Consider the following 22,271-nt stretch of genomic DNA (forward strand, 5'->3'; position numbering starts at 1 on the left):
ACACACTGATGGAGAGATCAGCATCATTGCACCAATGGCTTTTGTCAATGACTGCTGAAATTGTTTTCAGGATGAGAACGAGAGCTACACACACACACACACACACACACACTTGGGTGTGGTACTGGTGTTTCCCCAATGAATAATGGATGATAAAAAAGGAAATGTATAACACTGACATTCATACAAGTGCAATAAATGAATTATGCAATGAATTGATAAAGGTTGTGGTGTGTAGGTTGACCTATAAAAAGAAAATTACACAAAATGTGTTATGCTTTATGCCTTTTTAAAGAAAACTTCCTTTTGTATGCATTGGTTGATCACAAAGCTGGTTAAAGGGGCATTCAAGGTCGCAAGAGTAAGCGTGTGATTCAATGTGAAGTGGAAGAGGAGGCCATATATCAAAGTGTCAGTGTACCCCCCCTCCACGTTCTCTTGAAAGCGTCGAAACTTTTTAACATCGAAGTTTTGAACTCCCATGTTTGAGATGGCCAATGATTTGACTTTCACAGGAAGGTTAACACACAATGTTGCTTGTTTGTGCACCTCACATTTGGAATAAAACTCGTCAATGTAGTATATAGGCAACGGAGAAAAGTCATAAAATTATCAGCTAGAGAAAGTGATAATGTAACTATTTAGAAATGAAGTAAAATGTTAAAAGATGAACACAAAATTCATGTAGAATCTTGTCATTCAGCTTTTTCTGTTCTATTTTGGATGAAAAAAGCTACATTATAATGTGATTTCATCTCATCTCATTTTCTGAACAGCTTTATCCTCACTAGGGTGCTCCAAAGCTTGATTTACTTCCACATACATGTCACATATGCTGTTTCATTCAAAAAGGCTCACACTTGGGAATCGTAGATGTTAGTGTCGAGACAGATAGTCAATTAACTATTTGAAATAAAAAAACGAGTGATTTACTGTGTTATGGCTCCCCAAAAGTCATTTTTCGGTTTGGGGGATTCTGTGGGTAAAATGGGCTGAAAGTGAACAACTGTTGTCTACTTTGTAAGGTTTCTTCTCAGCCTAATCATTTCCAGCAGAGTTTGAGGGAAAGTCACAGCATTGGGCAGGAATGAATCCATCTTGGAGTGTCTTGTGGCACATTTGCGGATGTTTGCCAGCAAAATTACTTATTGATTTTTGGCAGGCTCTGTGGCTTTTCTACCTTTGACTTTTTTTCTTTCGTGCGTTATTGACTTTTTGGTGTGTGAACATCATCACTTTCGTGTTAGCTCTGTCGGAATTTTGTGGTATTTGTCTGAAGATTTGGTTGGCATTACATTCATTTTTACACTTTCAGGCAGTTATATTTTGTTTTTTTTAACATTGGAGTGTACCATTATTTTATGTTATCTGTTAATTCTCAAAACTAAAGCTGTTTATCACTTTAACATAGTTTTTTTTGCATTTGTATTTACTAATTTAATTTTGTCTTTCACTTTTATTGATGTAATATTCAAGTTTAAATCTTTCATTTAATGCAATGTTTATTTCAAATTTTCTGTTTTTATCCTGACAGTATTTCCTCTTTCAAATGAGATTTTTCACCTCACATTCAAATGATAAGCAAAATGTTGAATTCAAAATGTTATTTTACCAACAAAATTTCACTTCTATTGTTTTGTGGCTTTTTTTACATTAAACTGTTGTTTCTTAAACGCCATCTGCAAGCATTATAAAGTACATCCTTTTATACACGTGACACCCAGGCTACAGATTACCCACTGTTAAATCTAAAATCCAAATCAAGAGGGAATATATACACACACGATCCATACCAAGAAGTGGGTCACTGCAATTATAGTTACAAGACCTTTATAAATAGATATTACAGATGATAAGAACCTTGCTTGGCTGTCTGACATCAGCCTGCACGTGGACCACCGTCAGATAGAAATGGGCTCATAATAATGGCAACGTACACGCTTTATTGCCCCGAAGCAAAGATTCGCATCGTAGCCGTACGTCAAATACAATTAAAGTTACGTCGCCGGAGATCAAATAAAGGCCGTCATCTCTTGACTCTGCACCGTTAGTCTTGTTTTGGTCTTAGGGCCAAACAAATTATGGCTTGTACTGTACTGTATAAACAAAAGTATTGGGACGTGTGGGTATTCTTTAGACAGGAGGGGAGATTTCTTATTTTTCAGGGTCAGAAAAAAAATCATAACACTTGACGTTGATAAACGTGACACCGCAAGTGGATCTTTCAGTGCCTGTTGGCCTCGTCATGATGCACATTAGATTTGGGGAAATAACATGACACAACATTTCATTTCTAATAAAGATTATACTCGCGGAGCATGATTTTGCAACACAGAATAGAAACAGGCTAGAAAAGGGATTTACATTTTGTCATATGCACAAAAAACACAAAAATAATGTTCAACAATCAAGACAAGACATGACAAGCGGGCGAGACTAAAGATTTTCAATGCAACCATTTAGTAGCAGAAGTTTGACAACAATCTCTCTAAATGTCGTCTCCCTTGGCGATTTCACCTCATTCTGCATGTTCTAATTGTTCCTTTTCTCTTGACAGGAAAATTGATACCAGAGGGTGAAAATTAGGCTCTGTATAATTGCACATTTACAGTCAATCTTCAGAGGAGCAGCTGACTAATAAACCCTCTCCAGATTTCATTTTCAATTTAATAAGAGGCCATTCACTGATAACCTACCTTTTGCCTTTTGAGGGCCATCTATGGTTACAATTAGGATGAATGAACATATGAGAATAACAAATAACAAAAACTCACCCATTTTTTTAAAAACTCACCCATTTTTCAATCGGATCTCCCACGATGTCAGTATTTTTTATCAATCTTTGGCAACTTCTGGTGCATGGCTTCCATAGACCATGCTTCCATGGCCCATGCTTTCATGGATCTTCAATACGACTCAACCTTGCACATGTAACACTAATGTAGAAAGAAAACATCAAGATCCTTTAGTGTGTGTAATTAACCAGTATATTTTTTTGCACACATTGACATTACCATCAATAACATTCATACTAAAAGGATCAAATCATCAGAAATCAAACTGTTTCAGTAATTTTAGTCCGGGAAAAGGGCATAGTCCGGGAAAAAAAAGGCATTAGAAAGAATTTGTACAATTACCTATTTAATTGAATGCACCTGAAAACTCTGGCGTTTTGTTTGGTGTGTTTTGTATATTTAATAATTGTATACTGATCGTTGATCTTTGTTTTGATATTGATGAGTTAGTTTCATGTATCATTGTATACTGTCTTGAATTAAAATGAATAAAAGGCAGAAATCAATAGATAGCAAATAACATTTTGTTAGTAAATTGTACATACTATGTAGTCAGACAACATTTTGAGACTTTCATAACATTTAAAGTATATCCAGTATGTAGTAATTGTTTGATTTGTGAAATATCCCGACGATGACACTTACTTCATCAGACTTCATTGATTATTGTTACAGTATCAAATCGGTCCGTCGTTGTTTCGTAATTTTGAGCAGGCGTAATTCGGTCGCTTCATTTTTCCAGTTGAAAGACCCATCACAAGTCCAACATGGCAGCGGCCATACGCGTATGTTGTGCCCTCCGAGTCGCTGTTCGAGGTGAGATCTTTGCCGTATATCTTCTTTTTAGATGAATTACCTGTCATTTTTATGGTGTTTGTGTGTTGCATGCTTGTGTTTGTCATTAAAAATCTGACGTTGTGTTCATAAAACGACAGATCTTGCAGAATCTGTCAGTCTGGACGGGATTTTCTGAGTTACCATACTTGTCCTGTATTATATTCCCTAATAATCTGGAGGATGCCTTTGTATATATTGCTATTTCGTTACCAACAACATTGTGGAGACGAGGACAAAAGCGTACGCTTGAATTCGCACGGATTGCGTGTATTTTATCTGACAATCATGTTGCGTTTCTCCACAGGCGCTGCTTCTTTCCCCCCGATAGGGGGCGCCTTCCATGGATCCCAATTGCTTATTCGATTGTCCCCCTCACCTTCTCCCTTGCCTGTCATGTGTAGGCAGCCAATTAGGCATGGGAGCTTCTTCAACAAGCGTAAGGACAAATGTTTACATCAGAATATTTATTCTAACTTGGTTGATCTTGTTAAACTTTGCTGCAAACCAAAACACCTGGCGTGTACGTGCATTCATGGAATGACAAGGGTTGAGTGACAGCTGTCAACATCCGGTTAACTATGTTAACTTTGGTTGTGCGCTTCCACACAGTGACGGCAGAAGAGCTTTGGAAAGGCGTGCTGGCTGAGTCGGGTGCCGGCGCCCGGAAGGGAAGAGGGAAGAGAACTAAACGCAAGTTGAGGAGAGACTTGAACCGTGGACAGACGATCGGAGAAGGTGAGAAAGACTAGTAATCTGAAGAATAGGAGGTCAAGCTAAGACGCCCTTTTGTTCCCGCACAGGTCACGGAGGCTTCCTTTGGCCCGGCTTGAATGCCCCGGTACTGAAAGACGGTACCGTGCAGAACGTGAGCCGTAGAGGTGATGCTGAGCAGCAGGAGGTTAAAGCTGAACTAGGTACATAAATACAAAGAAATAAATGGATGAGCACTCGTGATCTTTTGAGTAGTTCCAAGTGGAAAGCGTGTGAATCTGTATTTTGATGTCGTTTTTTTCCCCTGCAGTGCGTCAGCGTGACGAGTGGGAGAAGAAGAGGAAGATGAAGATCAAGCGGGAGCGAGGCTGGACGGGGAACTCCTGGGGAGGCACCAGTTTAGGACCACCTGATCCCGGACCAAATGGAGGTAAATCATAATTAATTCTTTTTTTGTACTGTTTGATTTCCTTTTACTCCAATGCCATTTGCATAAATCCCCTTTTAAAGAATTTTGATTGGATAAAATGTGTATTATATATGTATACATATGTATATTGATTACATTTATGCAGTTGGAAAAGCAAATATTTTGAAAACAATACACAGTAGAAAGTAACTTTTTTTTTACTCTGCAGAGACTTATGAAGACTTTGACTCCCGTGTCATTGAGGTAGGTGACGTTTGCAAACAATTGTCAAAAATTATTATAAAACAGGCGTAAATATAACACCTTAGACATGTATAAAAGTTAAGTAATGAGTGTTAAAAAAAAGTTGGTAACTATGATGCAGCGGAAAGAACAATGTGGTTGTTGAGAGTAAAAGTTTAATACAAGTTTCCTATATTAAGACACCATGTTCATTTTTAAACTACACCTACCCTACCATTTTCAGCAGTGATTTGCAATAAAAATAAAACTTTCCACACACACACACAAAAACACACAACAGCATTATTTATCAATGGTTGTCGCCCCACAGGTGAAGAGTGTGTTCAACATGACAGGCAAAGAAGGCCGGAAGAGGTCCATTAGCTGTCTGGTTGCCGTGGGCAACGGACAAGGCGCCGCAGGTGCACACTCCCTCGAACATACTTGGCTTTACATCTCCAATCTAAAGTTGTCTAAGAAATGGATTCAAAATGTTCCAATATGTGTAAAGCAGTACTTTTTATCCTTTTTGTGTGCAGGGTTTGCTTTAGGGAAGGCGGCAGACAGAAATACAGCTCTTAGGAAGGTGAGATTTAAAATCCTTTCAAATTGAGTCTTTTCATATTTCCATCACTTTAAAAAAAGGGTTTTCTAGCTTTTTATGTGAAGATAATGAAGCAGTAATGTCCCTCAGCATATTTTTTATGGAGTTATTGAATGTGATTTTTTTTTTGGCAGCTATTGACGTGCCTTTTGGTGTCGTTTATTGATTTTGGAATCATAATTGCTACTCTCTGTATTTGTGCAGGCAAAGAATCGAGCCATCCACTATTTGCACTACATAGAAAGATACAACAACCACACCAGTAAGTACACACTAAGATTGTTAGTCACCACTTATGAAGACTTTAGGAAGAATCTCTCAATTGTTCACTCCAATATGAACTCGAACAAAAAGAACAAAATGACAGTGAAGATGTCAACAAGGCTTTTTGTGCCTCTCGCTGATGCTCAAATCATTGTAATGACATAAAGTGCGCAACCAAAAAGGTTTGGCGCAGCATGTGTTCCAAAAATGCTCTCTTTTTGGCTGACATTTAAATGTCTTTTTTTCCAGAAATCACATTAAAAGGCTGGAAAAAAAGAATAAAAGACAATAACAACAACACCCTCAACTCTTTGTGGTTATAAGTTATGTTTATGTGGATGCAAATACTTTGTTCCAATCAGTTTGGATTAAATTTATGATTGGATGCCGTGTTTCATGGGATAAGAAAAAGTTTTAGCATATTTTTCCCATTTTTTACCACTTCCTTCTAAACACCCACAATTTAATGTTGTTTTTTTGTCAACAGTTTATCACGACATCGACTCCAAGTTCAAAAGGACTACACTTCGCATGAAAAAACAGAATGAAGGTAGGCCTGGGTAATTTCATGAAAAACTTGAGGTCAATTTTGGTAGCCATCCATGGCACTGCCTCCCAATGTCAAAGAGAAATTAATGGTAACAGAAAAATGACAAATTTCTACCATCCATGTTGTTTTTACTATTATAAATTGTTTTAGTTTTTTTTCTTGTAATATTCTTATGTCCAACAAGACACTAATTTGTGAGCCAGTTATTTTTTTAGTCCTTATATTGTTGGGAAAACATATTTCTTAAATACTTTTTTTAAAATTAATTTTACAGTTAATTTACTTTAGTATGGACTTTATGTTTCTTAGTTTTGGATCTACTAATTCAGATATTTGAAAAAAAAATCATTATCATAAGCAGCCTCATTCATTGTTAATGTTGGACTGCCATCTCTATTTTCTAACTTTTTCATAGTTGGTTTTGTAAAATGTTAAACAATATTAACGGCACCCATTGATTTCATTGTGTGATGGTGTGCGTCTACAGGTTACGGCCTTCACTGCCACCGTGCAGTCATCACAATGTGCAAACTCATTGGTTTGAAAGATATGTACTGTAAAGTGGAAGGATCCATCAACCTGCTTAACCTCACCAGAGCGCTTTTTTCCGGATTGGCTAAGCAGGTGAGGAATACACAACTCTTGATCGTAATTAATTGGTACAATTATACACACCGTAACACATTACCTCCTTTCAGGAAACCCACCAGACATTAGCAAACAAGAAGCAACTGCACGTGGTTGAGTTCCGGCAAGAATGCGGACCCCTGCCGATGGTGGTGGCCTCCCCCAAAGAGGGAGCCTGCGCTGAGCCAGAACCCGAGGACGAGATACCCGACACGCGACTGCACTGGGACGACGTGCGCGCCGCCCAGGGACAGAAGCGTTCCGTTTGGTCCAATGTCAAACGCACAATCTGGTAGAAATGCAATTATGTGGAAACTCAATGTCGTTATGTGAATTAATTTGTGTCCGATATCCATAATCATGTGTCACAATAAAAGGCAAATGGGGAATAACAGGATTTCTTGATTCATTGTTCGATAAAAGTTTGGTTCTTAACTCAGTGGTCGTGAAAAAAGATAAAAATGCCGCAGACAATTTGTGGGTGTGACCAACATAAAAACAACACGGATAGAATTTTTCTTTAAAAGTTGTATTAGTTGAGTATAAAAGTAAAGTGCCTGAAAGCCTTACTATGAAATTCTATGTTAAACACTAGCACCAAAACAATTGAAATGTTGATCATGAATAAGATTTTAGTTATTTTCAGAAGTATTTCCATCGCAGGGACGAGAAGACAGCATGGATAAAGTAGAGCAGAGTGGCTGTGAAGGCAAATACCTGAAAGGCAAACATAATTAAAACAGTGCAGAATAAATATTACGGTTCCCTACTGTAAAGATATTCTGACCACAGCCGCAATGTCAATTTGGTAGAGTCTGAAGTCTCCTGATTTCATTTGGAAAGTGATGATGGCCAAGTCCACTCCGGCGCTGAGGTAGAACAACGCAGCTATCGCGTGGTAGGCAAAGTCCTAACACACAAAAATACCATCATTCTTTACAACAAAGGTGATCAAATGCGTGTTTTTGACATTTGAGGAACTGTTTTGAGATATAGTTAACCCTAAGAATAGTCTACAGGTTCAATCTTTCAGCACCATAGACAGCGCCCATTCGTCCCTCCCAATCAAAATTGATTGTTCAATCTTTCAGCACCATAGACAGCGTTCATTCGTCCCTCCCAATCAAAATGGATTGGAGGTCTTATTCTCTCTTTTATTTAAATAATACGTCCTTTTTCAGGTATTCATCCCAAGTGGCAAAACGTGTAACTATTCACAGATTTCTCTAGTCCTCATTCTTTCATATTAATTTTAATTTCATTTCCAATTTCAGCAATATCAGCCTCATGTCGTGGTTTGTCGAACTTACAGCCGCTGCCCAGGCAGAAGCGTTCCTGTGACATCCGGCGATGAAAAAGACCACCCAGAGGAGAGTCATGATGAAGCAGAAGATGGAGACAAACATCACCCAGGCCAGTGGGTTGGGGGGCTCCACGTGGGTGGACGCCACCAGGATCCACACCAGGCCGCCCGTCACCTACAGGTAAACATCACATGTGAAGCGGAAGAAATGGCTTTGTTTTTGATTTTGTCGATGCAGAGGTCAAATTTCTGCATTCTATCTGAGGACGCTACATGAAGATTTTTTAATTTCAAAGAGATAAAAGAGTAAAATGAGCAACACGTTTATTAGAGGAGTCTGCACTCCAAACAAGGAGGAACACCCTGAATTGTTTGCATTAAGGCGTATTTACTAACCACTCATTCACCGGTCTGGCCTCAAAATAAATAAATAAAAATTCATTCATCAAGAAAACAGAATGTTTACAACTATTTTTCATTTTCTATTGATATTTTTTGACATTTTTTTCTAATCAGAGAAGGAAAAAAATATATAAATATTAGACCCCATTCTTTAATGAACCTAAATTCAAGAGCCCTCATTTTCCTGCAACACCATCAAATTACATCCACTGATATGCCTGTTTATATATAAACATCCAAAGTATGAAAATGTGTAGAGTCACAAAATGGCTCCAAATATTAGAAATTGAAAAGAAGGTCAGATGCGAAGGTCACTCACAAGTTCGGGCAGGTAGAACAAATCCGGCACAGTCACGCATATCGCTAATCCGCTGGGGAGACTTCCCATGGAATGAGTTGTAGTCGCGGCCATCGCAAAATAGTCACTTTTTTTCTCTCTGTCCTAATAAATGGACACTGGTGGAAATACTAGTGAAACTTCCTTAGCTGCCAAACCTGTTCTGTTATTGTTTATGGTTCATATATCACCATACACGCCCTTTTTCTTTTTTTTTTTTGAGCTGCTCAGGTAATATTTTGTGGCCTCAGGGCCTCGGGAAACATGATTGAATAGAATAGTTGTTCTCATTTTACGCATAAATTGCTGTAACTTTGGCGTATAGCCCGCCATTGATGGCAATAGATGTCCAATCTATTTTGAATGGGAGGTCCGAATGAATGAGTGAGTTGGATGGCGGTGAAACATGACTCAGGGAGGCAATTTGGAATGCTACTTATTTTATTTCTCATTTAAGATTTGTAAAGTGAGATCATTTGTCAAGTGTATATACAAAAAGTGAGCATTTTTTTGACACACGATAAGCAATTAGATGAAAAAATGCATGACATAAACTGATCATTTTAAAAAATTTAAAAAGCATCATTAGAAGGCTGAAGATGTTTGACATTGGAGTTGTAAACAAACTGGATGCACATTGTTGTTAGAAATCACATTTTTTGACTTTTACTTTAATTTTTTGTGTGAAATAATTTTGGAATTTGATTCATTTTTTTCATAAGAAATGAGTGGAAGAAAAACATTGAAATAAACTTGAAATGTGAAGTATAGTTGAAATATCTGACCAAATAATGATGACATTTGTCATTCAGAGCACATTTTTGAGCAATTTTGGAATTAAGTTACTTGCATGTTTCAATTGAATATATTTTTTCGTGTGTTGCTTCTATAGAATAACATTTGAAGTCATTTTTAAAATTGTGGCTACAGTATATGATTTGTATTAAATTATTTTGTTGTTAAAAAGAAATAGTGATTTTTCTTGAGGAAAACCCACCACAATTTTCCAGATAGATTGTTTTTTGGATTATATGAAAATATATGTTTTGGGGATGACATTTATGATATGAATTGGTAATTGGTAAGAAAGAAAGAATCCTACATTTGCCGCTGACTTTGTTTGCCGCTCATTCAGTCATGTAACTTATTTGTAAATAATATCTCTAAAAGAGTAAGTAAATAATGATAATAAAAGTAGGAATAAGTGGTTTGGTATTCAAGTTTGAAACCACTGACATCATTGTGTGAGCATTTTAAGCTCTCTTCCATCGGATGGCGGAGAAGATGGCGTGAAGGAAGTAGAGTAGAGTGGCCACATGTGACATCACCTGGATGACAACAGAATAAAATGGACCAATGTCAACACAGCAATACAATACATGATTTTTATTTTTAATATTCTTTGTCTTGGGCTGGCAATATAGAGATTTTATTTAATTCCCTTGAGGGTTGTAATGCTAAAATTGTTCATATTAGCCTAAACTACAGGTCATCCTTTGTTTTCAAATTAAAATCTACCAGGGTCAACAATTGCAAATTACATTATCCATTATTATAGGAAAACTCACCTATTTGCAGTTTCTGTATTTAAATCAAAGTGTTGAATGTGAAATTTTGCAGCAGTTTATCAACATAATTATATATACATATATATTTTAATGTTTGCGTGTGACATCCCACCACAGCAGCGATGTCCAGCCTGTAGATCTTGAGGCCTTCCCCGATGAGGACCACAATGGACTGAGTGCCCCCCGAATTGATGGTATAACCCCAGCCTTTAAGCACGGTGATGTAGGCCAAGATCACTGATGCGCTCAGGTAGAAAACCACCGCCAGGAAATGGTAGAACGTATCCTACAACCGAGGAGGGAAACCCAAATTTTAGCTCAAATTTGTTGGCAATCACCCCCACCCCCCCTAACCCGAGCTGGACCAGTCCTACCAACGCCGGCCAAATACTGCTCTGATTGGCTCCACACAGGAAGAGGAAGAACCAGAGTGTGGTGAAAACGAAGCAGAAAACGGAAACGAACATGACCCAGCCCAGCGGGTGGTCCGGATACACGCGGGTGGACGCAACCAGGATCCACACCAGACCACCGAAAACCTGACGGACATTTTGGAGAAAATAGGTTTTGCGGTTAGAGGTTCAAGTTGACTTAGTTGTAGTTTTGATGGTTTTGATGAAATTGTGAAGAAAATTTCTATTCTTTTGTTTCTTTGTGTTCATGATAACTTGCAAGGAAAAGTTTGTAACAAATAAAAACAATAAAAAATATATACTAATAAAATTAATGTCAATAAAACCAGAAATACACTCTTAATAACATTCCAAAGTTGATATATATTTTACATTGCCTGCCATAAAATGGTTTTGGTTGAGGGAGGATCAAACAAGTCCCGTAAAAATCCCGACGTGTCCCTTTAAGAAACTCCCAATGGCACTTATCCGGCCTTCATAAAACACTTTAAAGCCTCAACTTCCACTCTTAACTTTTTTTTTTATTCTTCTCTCCTCCTTTGACAAACATTCCCCATGAAAGCAATGTTAAAAGTAGCACAATACGACTATGTGAATATTTAACTCAAAAGTCCATTAATTACAGTGTCAAAATGTTGAATTCCACTCTGAGACGGCAAGAGAAAGCTGCCATTGTTACCATTTATTTACTCCCACCTGCTTTGGTCATGTGACCATTAGTGTATAGATCTGTTAAGATCTCTTATCCGGAATCTGAAGAGTTAATGAATACGTATCATAGTCGTGTTCTGCTTCATGAAAACACACAAATGCACGGATGCTGAGCAAACATGGTCCTTTCTGTTGTCTCGTTACGGATCAGTTCTTCGGAATTGACGCCCCACCCCGAATATTACGAGTGGCCTCGGGTACTTGGCAAACATCGGATGTTGTATTTGAACTCAGATTTTCAGTGGAATCATTTTTTGGAACTTTTTTGGTCTCATTCGGCACATATGCTGAATTTAGCCAATGTTTTAGAGTTTTATTTAGGACCATTTCAATGACATACGTGAAAAATTCATTTGTGACTTGTAGTCAAGTCATGTAAATATTGGAAGAATATTACATATATTTTGCATGATGGCTTTTATTGTTTTGTAAGTTGACACATTGATAATTCTATGATTAAAAATTCAAAAAAGAATCCGAATTTGGACGTCTGTCACCTTTGACCCTTTCTCTGATCATCATCATGTCGCCTCCCTTTTACAAATTTGAGTTGATTATGATATTGAGTTATCCAGTTATAGCGGCTTTCCTTATCTGACCTCTGTGACCTTTGACCTCGCACTGTATGACAAAAGCGTTAGTCAGGTAGCATTACATCTTTGAGTCTCGTGTGTAAATCTGAGTCGCCAAAAGCAAACATCTCCCATCCGCCGCGGTCACTCGCTGTCGGCAAACACGGGTTTGGCTGAAAACCAGATGGGCTGGTTCTTGTTTGGACTGACCCGACCGTAAAAGGAGCCGAGAAGATGACCGGTTTCGATTTACGCCCTCCCCCTTTCTTTAAGCCAGGTGTTTTTTTCCAGTTCAATTAAACTATTTAATCTTTTCTCTTCATATTTTTTTCATCTTGAAATTTGTCATACTTATTTTTCCTTAGTTAATGTTAGTTTTTATAACTATAAATGTCCAAATATATTGTGCTTTTTTTGTATTTAAAATAATGAACAAACTTTTTTTTTGCTTCATTTCTTAATAAAAATAGAATCAATATGTTTATCATTTCTTTGGAACTGAACGGACAAGTTTTTTTGTTTTTGTTTTTTAAATTGAGTTTGTTCATTCAAATGTTGTGTTTGCCAATGTAGCAACTTGACAATCAACCAAAAAGTCAACAGCAGAGTCCTCAACTTCATATTTCATACTTATGTATATATATGTAAGAATGATGTATTTCAACCTTAAACAGTACATTTTTATATTGACTTTCTTATGTTTTGCATCTATTTTGTCGTTGCTATGACAACTGAGGGGCTCAACTGTCACTGAGCTAGTTGCTATGGTGCCTGGATGCTACTTATGTAAAAATATTAATATGATGAAAAAAAATGAAGATTTAATAATTAGGTTCTAAAAGAATCAAATCCTCAACTTTAAGATTTTTTTTAAACAAAACAATAGAAAAAAAAATTCTAGCAGTAGTAAATAATGACATGTTTTTAAAATACCAAAACTATCTAATTTTAATAAACAAGAAATCTAAGTTTAGAAAATTATCTCATTGAAAATATCACAACCTGAGAACCACAAGTTAATAATGATGTGTAACAATAATGTGAGAAAAAAAAACATTATAAACACAAGTTACAAAATGGGCATAATTTGCCCAAATCTTACAACAACTCCCCCTCATTTGTGAGCAAAATAATGGTGAGGCGCTTCCGGACGATTACCTACCCAAAACCAAACCCAAAACACAAACACACTGATGCGCCATATTTCCTATTGAGAATTCACAACTCACAAATTCTGGGATGAAGAACAAGTCAGGGATGCTAGTGAAAATCCCCCCGCCGGTTGGCAAAACATCTCCCGACGTGGTGGAAGCCATATTCCCCAAGCTGCCCTGGTCCGTGTGTGAGCGTCTGTTTGCCCAATGAGACGTGGGTGTGCTTAAATGTGTGTGCTTTTTGTTAGGTTTTTTTTCTTCTTAAACTTAAAGGCCACCTCCCTGAACCTCTTCCTCCTCCTCCTACAACAGCCTCCCTACGCCTACCTTCCATTGGTCTTCATGTTGGCATATGGAAAGGCCGCCGGCGGCCTGTACAAGCCAAAGAAGCTGTTTACGTACATACACAAAAAATGATTGAGAGGCAAATTTTGCATGCGGGACACGGAATGGAGTTGCAAGTGGCGCTTGAGATAATAAAAGCAGACAATCTGCCTTTGACTCATGCTTTGCCATCTATGTGTCCAATTCATTTGGACTGGGAGGGGCGATCATGAAAGCTTTAGTAACCAGTGTGGTTGTCGTATTAGATAAACTTTTGTTTAACAGCTCCAAAATCTATTTTCTGACTTCTGTGACCTTCTTGACCCCAAAATATTTCCACTCCCGTTTCATATTGCAAACAATTTTTTTAATAATCTCATTATCAATTCTTGAGTTATATCGCAAACATTTCCTTCTGACATCTTTGGCCTTTAACCTTATGACCCCAAAATTGGACTTATCCTGCAAGTGTGATAATAGCAATTTCTTTATCTTTATCTATCTGTTTTTGATTTATCATAACTTTTCTTCTTTGGGCATCAGTGATGACCACAAAATTCAATCCCATCTTTCCTTTCAATTACAAATATTATTTATTTTTAAAGCACGGATGTAATAATGGTTGATGAATGCTCCCCAAATAGGACAAAACTGTAAAGAGGGATCAACAAAGATTTAGTGCTTGGTAGTCATTATGCATGCAATTGAAAAGAAAATGCAAAAAGCTCCCCTCAAAGGAAACCGTAACTACAACAAAGAGAATCTCTCTTATAGAATCCCTTCACTTACCTTGGAACTGAAATATAATATTTTCACTCCAAATATAACAGTATATTTTCACTGCATGTTATTACTTTGAACCCTATTTTTATTTACCCTGATTTCAGATGACCAATTTGTGCATTAATGTACAAAATTGTGTTGACATCATATATCCTCACAATGTATCATATTTCCTGATGTAATTATTATGTACATTTTCTTTTTCTGATTCTGAACAAAAGTATTGGGACACAACCAGTTCCACTTTAGTCTCTTCTGAGCAGAGAAATGACCTTTAGTTAAAAGATAGATAAAAGAGGGTTAAATCTGTGCTGTTGTTTTCTGGGTTTGTTTTAGTGTGACCTATATGAGGGTAAAAAATAAATACAGAGGATTTTGTGGTCACCAGGGGGACGGAGACGGAATGTGGAAAGACAGGACAAGTCGTGTTAGTTGATAACAAATACGCATTAATTTTGGTTGTGTTAACATACACTGCTTAGATTGTGTTGATTTTTGCATGAAGAATTGAACAATTTGATATATTTTTATCATTTTCATCTTAAAAACATTTTTTTTTATTTGGTATTTTCTCTTTATATATTCTGTTAAATATGAATGTAGTTTCCCAATGCTTTTTGATATACAGCATCTTTGTAAATGTAAATTCAAGCATCAATGGGTTAATTTCGAAAATTCTCTTCAATATATTTAAAAATGAATTTTCAAAAGAATGACATTCCTACAGCCTATTCTAAAGTACACCATTTATAAAAACAAATGCTTATTTTGAATATCTGTGGCAAGTGGAGCACAATTTTATCAGGGATTGAAAATTAGGTCTAAAAATATACTTTTTTAAGGAGATTTGTGAATTGGACTTCATAAACGATCCAGTGACATTCCAGTGGACCGACCCACTGATTAACTGATTGGTTGCAAGTCTTCTTTTATAGCGAACTATAAAAAGAATGCACAGTGCCACTAATAATTAACACACTCAACACTCCTTTGCTACCCTGTAACATGACACTAAACACACAAATACCCGTGTTCATACACTTACTGAGTGATGTTGACCTAATGGGAGGAGACCACAGGATCCAGCTGAATTGAGACTTTTAATTGGATGAAGCTTGAAAGATGGCAAACATGTTTATGATCATTTGTCTTTTATTATAATCCAATCAACATTATACATTTGAATACAAATACTATTACAAAAATAAATCTGACTTTTCCCTTTTTTTTCTTCCTATCTGACCACACTCAGAAGGTCAAAGGTCATCTCCGAAATGTCAAAGGCCACATGAGTGTGGTCGGGGTCAGCCAGCACCTCCAGACTGCCGTTTTTTCCGCGGGCCTTCTTGAGGGCGTCGAGCGCTGCGGAGGCCAGGTGGGCACGCTCCTCCTCCGAAGGCGGGTGGGCCCAGCGGTGAGGCGGAAGCGATGAAGAGCGTAGCAGGAGCGACGCCCATGACTGGAACGTCTGGACGAACTTATCCTTCACCTGGGCTTCTTCTCGCTACATGGTACACAAGCACACTTCAAGTAGGCGGATGAAAGCCTCCTCTGTAGGCCAATGTGAGTACTACATACCTTTTGTGACCACTTCAGGGTGCTGTGCGCATCCATCCAAGCGGTCTAAAAAAAATTAATGTCATAATCATTTGCTGTTGTCACGATACTAAAATGTTACCATTTTTGATACTACAACAAAAGTCCAAACTAAATTTTATGTACTAACTGCTTCTTTCATTTAATTAAAACTCTTAAACTGTGGTAGACATCCAATCCATTTGGCATAGGAGTGGTAAGGATTGGATGTCTAGTATTATCAATGGCAGTTAAAGAGTAACAACTATGCTCAAAGCATTGCAGGGACAATGGTAAATATATTGAGGAAAATATACTACATAAAGAAAATTCAACTTGAATTCTGATTACATGTTTTATTTTGAACAAAAAATGTATATACAACCACATTTAAACCCTATGTGATAAAAATAAAAAACATCATTGTCTTACCCTGGCAGCGTCCAGCATATCAGGCTGATCCACCAGAGTCGGGAAGGCGGCGAGAATCGGATTGAATATCAAATCTGAAAATGCCAACCCGGTCATGACTTTTTTCCCCGCGTGGCTGAGCCTTCTGCGTTTTTTTTTTGTCTTACCTGCGCTTTGCATGGTCGGCCGATCCACAAGCAACGCGTCGGCTAGAATCTGCCGGTACATGGCGAGCAATGGGACGCAGCTGAGACAATGTACGAGGGTGTCAGGAAGGAGGCTACAGGAGGAAAATACAGTATAAAGCGGTTGGGAAACGGACAGGAGTACACGGGAATCGTCTTACCTTAGTTGTGTTTTGAGTCGACTGTTGGGGTTTTTCAATTTGATGATGAGTTTAGGTTGTCGCTGTGCTTTCAGCATCTGGTGGAATTTGCCTGTTGTGGCTGAAAAACAAGAAGGGGCATGAGAACTATTTCAAATTTGTCATTCACAAAAAAATGGCTGTTCTTACATGCCGGTGCAGGAGCGCCGTCCACGTCGACGTCCTTCTCGTAAGGGGTGCCGCCGCACACTGGGATTTCGTAGGTTCTGCGTACATACATGTGTGTTAACAAGGGTGTTTTGTGAAAAACAAATTAAGTCATCTTGGGGTCCGTTCATGGTGTCACAACACAGGTCAATAAAAGTGCGCCTGGATGCTCGGAGTTTAGCTAGAATGCCCATATTACCTGTTGGGGACGGGATTTCCGGCGTCATCACTCAGTTTAAAGAAAGCCCAACCACAACTCAGGTCACCTCGTGCACCTGTGGACTAAAAGACAGAAACGTGTGCTCAATCCAACCATCGATGATTTCAGCTCGCTTCGTTTTGTGCCCTCACGTTGCGTATGAAAGTGACGCCGAGCTCGAAGAGGATGCCGAGGCCGGGACTGTCGGCGTCGCAGCGTAGGAAGCAATCGCCGTCCAGCAGGGAGGGCATGACGCCGGATGTCTGCGGTAAGCACGTGTCCCCATAAGAAGCAACTTTAAAACACTACTACACACACGCTTACGCTCATACCCGTGGGGAGAAAAGCCAGATCCTGGGTTTCTTGCGGGAATAAGTGGCCCTCACGGTGTGTATGTTGCTCAGAACCTGTTACAAGGAAAACAAAATTTAAAAAGATTAGCTCACTTACTTGTTTCTGCACCATTTAGTGCCATCTATTTTTTCTAATTCCAAATTACCACGCCCAACATTTGTCCTTGAAGGCAAGTTATCACTAACGTACCTGATTTCCGTCAAAGGCACAAAGGCGAACGTGTCTGCTGAGGACCTGGAGGGCCACCCCGGGTTTGGGGATCCTCTTACAACTCCACAGGGAGAAGCAAACGCATGTCCGGGTTTGGCGTGGACGCACCTGGGAGGAAGGCGGAGAGTATGGTGGAAGTAGCTACCTTGATGGAGGAAACATTTGCATACCTTGCCAGTGTCGGGATCTAAGAAGAGGTCGCTGAATGAGAGCTGTGATTGGCTGAGCTCTGGCTGCATGTAGGAACTTCCTTTGTATTTGTCACCTGAGACGGGAAATGGGAGTTTTATACAGTTCAGATTCACATACTCTTAGCTGTTAGTTGTTAGTTTGGATTTTAGCTAAAAGTCCACTTACCTTCATCAGTCAGCAATTTATTGAGAGTGGAAGGTCTAAACCCAGAAGGGATGGCACCCATGGCGGAGAGGACGTCTGTCGCGTCGATCTGTTGCGCCAAAAAAAAATCACGTCGAAATCTGCTTTTTCTTGGAAATCGTGACGAGTCTTACCTCTGTGAGAGCTTTTCGGAATGTGGACCAGTTGGACTTGGGAGCAACACTGTGGAAGCAAGAAAAAGTCAGTTCATAATGAACAAAGAAGTTACGAGTTTAAAAAAATAAACTGGAACCTCTGTTTTTCATCTTTGTTGTCGTTCAGCTCATCGGATTCCTCCTTCTCCTCGGCCTCGTCAGATTCTTCTTCATCTTCTTCTTCGTCACTGTCGTCGTCGAGGTTGGAACCAATCTAAAGAGGAATTGTGGTTTATCAGATTTTGCAGTTGCGGCTAATGTCGTGGAAGGGAAGTGTGGACCTTCAGGTAAGTTCTTGGCACCACTCCTTTTTCTCCCTTGGTGTTCTCAGCAAGCCACCAACCGTCACTCGTCTTTCTGATGATCTTTATTGATTCACCCAGCTACGAAAGTGGCAAGAATGTAAATTGGTAAATTATTTATTTTCCCAATATTGATCTAATATACATTCTTTGTATTTGTACATTTTTACTTGTACATAAATCTTATTCTTTGAGTAAGTACTTTTGTAGTACTTTTCTAAAACTTTCGTAAATGTCAGATGTGTTATTTTGTTTTTACATTTTTTTTCTATTCTGTCTGTCTGTTTCATCATTTTATAATACAATGATTGATGATGATTTCCAATGTGTCATGTTAATTAATGTATAGCTAACAGTCCTGTAAATGGTTGACAGGTGAAGATGAATTTCACATTGTGTGCATATCAGTTTGGATCTTTTTTATCACCCAAATCCTAATACTATAAATACATGAAATCACCTGGAACGGCAAATCTCCTTCTTGGTCTCCTTTGAAATCGCTGAGTGCCGTGTAGAAGAAAGGCTGGGACTCTGGAGGCATGTTTTCCGCATGACTCTGGTTCTTACCATCGTCAGTGGCATCTTCGACGCTATCATCTCCATCGCTTTCTTCGCTTTCATCTTCGCTATCTTCTGTCTGGGTGTCACTGTGGAGCAAAGTGTTCATTGACTTTGTGATTGGCACGGCCTTTCGAAAGGATGTGATGGAGCAAAGAGTAACATTAGAGACCCTGAATCTGGCTCGGCGCTGGGTCCAGGTGGTGAGATCTTGTCAGAGAGGTTGTTCAGTTGCTCCAGGATATTGCGCAGTCGCCCTTCTTCTTCTTGTTTTCTCTGGTCGTAGTGTCCCACTGGTGCAATTTCATCAGCCTGCGATAGAAAAGTCTTTAGATGCCCTTACAAACTGCATTTACGTGTCAGGTAATACCTTGGTCAATTTTGTCAGGTTCTTTAGTGTTTTCTCTGCAGAAATCTTGAGATCTTGGCATCTGATAAACACATTCGGAGCAGTAACGAATTTAATTGTTAAATAGACTTTAAAATGTGTTTGCTATACCTTCGGAAAGAGTCTTCTTTGGTTTCCACCTTAATCTCAACATCTTTCAATAGACTTTGCAGCTATGGACAAAAGACATTTGGAAATACGTATTAACATGTGATCAAAAATCGCCCTGTTCAAACTTAGAACAAACCTGCTCTCTGATGTTGTCCACCTCTCTGTGGACCAACTGCAGTGGTCCCCTCCCCTTGAGCGGCATTTAATGGCTCATTTGATCCAACATCATTTCAATTTGTGAGGGTTAGCCCGAGAAGCTAACTAGCTACGACGCGTTGCCGCGCCCCCATTGGTCCGCCGGTCGCTAGGCAACGTGGCGTGTTCTTCTTCGTCGCCGGAAAAAGTACGTATTATTAAATACTCTTCTGCTGTTGGGTAATTGTGACTACTGTTTATGTTATTGCAGCAGATGTCGGACTAAATAATGTGGTTAAATGATGCCTACTTTTAGGCTTCTATATGGTATCTTTGTTTAAAATATTTAGTTGATAATCATACGTGTGAAATGTTTATAAAATATATTTACGGCTAAAATTATACATCCCAAAACGTGTATGATAGGCTGTAGCAGGGGAAAAAAAATAAAGTACCAGAAGAAAAGCCACACAGGCACTGGGAGAATATGCAAACTCTACACAGGAATGTGAGAGCCCACGACATATTATAGATATATATTATTTAATAATAATAACATAGTTGAAACAGGTGAAAACTCGGGATACCCACGAACTTGGGTGGAATTGAATGCAACAAGCACGTGTTTTTTTTTTTTTTTTTTTTAACCTCTGTTTACCATTATGTCACTCCGGCATCATGGCGGCACCCGTTGCACTCGTTCAAGGTGCCAGTCGGGGACTGGGACTACAGTTTTGTAAATACATTTTAAAAAACAAACTCCCTGCAAATGTCATAGCTACATGTCGGAACCCGGACGGAGCGGTGGAACTGCAAGGGCTCGCCGGACAATACCATGACCGGCTCACGGTGCTTCAGCTGGACGTGAACAGAGAAGCGGACATACGACAGGCAGCCGACCGGGTGAAGGGGACCTTTGGACGGCTTGATTTGATGATCAACTCGTCGGCTTTGCTTCATCCCTCCGGGAAAGGGGAGACCAGCCTCAGGGATGTTTCTGCACAGGTCAATTCGGGAAATTGTATTCAAATATAGGTTTCACTTTCATATGCCAATGGAAAACTCATTTTCCAAAATGTTATTTGTTTAAATTAACATACATATTACATGTACTCACGGAGGAATACATGTTTTTAATTACTGGAGTTATAATTGACTACTTTCTATGTTTAAAGCTCACATCTTTTAAGAAAATGTTAAGAAATGTATGTTCTTCATATTATTATTTTTTTAAAGTATACTACACTTATATTTAAATAAATACTACAGCAAGATTTCTCTGCAGAAGGGCTCCCTAGGAAAAAAATGCTGTATTTACCTGTGACTCCTGAAATGATCTCCCTTCAGGGCATCATCGCCACCTTGACCACCAACACTGTGGGTCCACTGGTCATGGCCAAGTACTTTGTTCCTCTCTTGCAAAAGGGCAGCGGTGGCTTCGGGCAACAGCCGACAGAAAATGCCAAGCGGCACAGTGGGATTATTGTCAACATCACCGCCAAAGTGGGCTCCATTGGTGACAATGGTATAAAATTTAAACCCATCTCCATGATGACTTCTTATTTTAATCGGTTTAACAGTTTCACTTCATGTGCATTGTAGGTCTTGGTGGCTGGTATAGCTACAGAATGTCTAAATCGGCTCTCAACATGGCCACGAAGAACCTCTCCATCGAGCTGGGCCGTGCTCGACCCAAGGTAAATTAGGATGCAATTTGCCTTTAGCTGAATGAAATAACAATAGTCCAATGGTTGACTCTTGTTTTTCCAGGTGGTGTGCGTTTGCTTGCATCCAGGAACTGTCGACACAAACCTGTCAAAACCATATCACAAGAATGTACCTGAAGGGAAACTGTTCAGTGCAGAATGCTCAGTAGAATACCTGATGGCCATTGTAGAAGGGCTGGATATCGAAAAAACAGGCAAGGCTTATAACTGGGATGGCACTCAACTGCCCTGGTAGTAGAGTAGACTTCTTTTTTATTTTTGTAATCATTTTTTGAATACAAACATGGTTGGATGTATACTGTGTTAAATTAAAGTTTACGTTGAAATCATAATTGTGTATTATTTCTCTTAGGAGACCATATTTCTAATATTTTACGTTTTTACTATACAATGTTATGCCATTTAACTCACAGATTATGAGTACACCAATAAACTAAAAAAATGTTATATGTGAATTCAGACATCAAGTCAATCTGTCCTTTTCTCAATTGAAATTCTTTATTTCTCATTATACAAGCACTATAATAAGATTCAAAAAACGTCTCACCGACGTGCACAAATACATAATTAATGATCAATAATAAATTAATAAACAAAAAGCTACATTCACAAATTGAAGTGATCACTAGCCC

General features: G+C 38.7%; 5 protein-coding genes across 5 annotated transcripts; 2 read left to right on the forward strand and 3 right to left on the reverse strand.

The window, feature by feature from the left end:
• The first annotated feature begins 3,459 nt into the window (after window positions 1-3,459).
• mrps5 (mitochondrial ribosomal protein S5) lies at window positions 3,460-7,434 on the forward strand. Its single transcript, XM_077730235.1, has 12 exons — window positions 3,460-3,611; window positions 3,937-4,068; window positions 4,242-4,367; window positions 4,433-4,546; window positions 4,654-4,773; window positions 4,982-5,016; window positions 5,327-5,417; window positions 5,535-5,581; window positions 5,804-5,861; window positions 6,351-6,413; window positions 6,901-7,037; window positions 7,112-7,434. The coding sequence occupies exons 1-12, from the start codon at window positions 3,563-3,565 to the stop codon at window positions 7,334-7,336; spliced, it is 1,197 nt and encodes a 398-aa protein (XP_077586361.1). The 5' UTR covers window positions 3,460-3,562; the 3' UTR covers window positions 7,337-7,434.
• Window positions 7,363-9,208, reverse strand: LOC144205692 (myelin and lymphocyte protein-like). The gene is made up of 4 exons (XM_077730238.1): window positions 9,065-9,208; window positions 8,351-8,518; window positions 7,828-7,950; window positions 7,363-7,757 (listed from the first exon to the last, which is right to left on the reverse strand). Exons 1-4 carry the CDS (start codon window positions 9,155-9,157, stop codon window positions 7,683-7,685), a joined length of 459 nt encoding a protein of 152 aa, XP_077586364.1. The 5' UTR covers window positions 9,158-9,208; the 3' UTR covers window positions 7,363-7,682.
• Window positions 9,209-9,505: 297 nt separating this feature from the next.
• On the reverse strand, window positions 9,506-13,742 carry LOC144205691 (myelin and lymphocyte protein-like). The gene is made up of 4 exons (XM_077730236.1): window positions 13,576-13,742; window positions 11,025-11,189; window positions 10,763-10,936; window positions 9,506-10,410 (listed from the first exon to the last, which is right to left on the reverse strand). Exons 1-4 carry the CDS (start codon window positions 13,660-13,662, stop codon window positions 10,336-10,338), a joined length of 501 nt encoding a protein of 166 aa, XP_077586362.1. The 5' UTR covers window positions 13,663-13,742; the 3' UTR covers window positions 9,506-10,335.
• Window positions 13,743-15,690: 1,948 nt separating this feature from the next.
• On the reverse strand, window positions 15,691-20,090 carry nphp1 (nephronophthisis 1). The gene is made up of 20 exons (XM_077729734.1): window positions 19,914-20,090; window positions 19,778-19,839; window positions 19,649-19,709; window positions 19,451-19,590; window positions 19,181-19,367; window positions 18,700-18,801; window positions 18,517-18,632; window positions 18,398-18,446; window positions 18,246-18,333; window positions 18,059-18,153; window positions 17,868-17,996; window positions 17,657-17,731; window positions 17,477-17,587; window positions 17,325-17,407; window positions 17,108-17,184; window positions 16,940-17,039; window positions 16,761-16,873; window positions 16,615-16,688; window positions 16,186-16,230; window positions 15,691-16,111 (listed from the first exon to the last, which is right to left on the reverse strand). The coding sequence occupies exons 1-20, from the start codon at window positions 19,977-19,979 to the stop codon at window positions 15,842-15,844; spliced, it is 2,043 nt and encodes a 680-aa protein (XP_077585860.1). The 5' UTR covers window positions 19,980-20,090; the 3' UTR covers window positions 15,691-15,841.
• A 464-nt stretch (window positions 20,091-20,554) lies between these two features.
• On the forward strand, window positions 20,555-21,971 carry LOC144205464 (C-signal). The gene is made up of 4 exons (XM_077729856.1): window positions 20,555-20,917; window positions 21,260-21,437; window positions 21,515-21,609; window positions 21,683-21,971. The coding sequence occupies exons 1-4, from the start codon at window positions 20,591-20,593 to the stop codon at window positions 21,872-21,874; spliced, it is 792 nt and encodes a 263-aa protein (XP_077585982.1). The 5' UTR covers window positions 20,555-20,590; the 3' UTR covers window positions 21,875-21,971.
• Window positions 21,972-22,271: the final 300 nt, after the last annotated feature.

This window comes from Stigmatopora nigra, chromosome 12, assembly GCF_051989575.1.
Source record: "Stigmatopora nigra isolate UIUO_SnigA chromosome 12, RoL_Snig_1.1, whole genome shotgun sequence".
NCBI lineage: Eukaryota > Metazoa > Chordata > Actinopteri > Syngnathiformes > Syngnathidae > Stigmatopora > Stigmatopora nigra.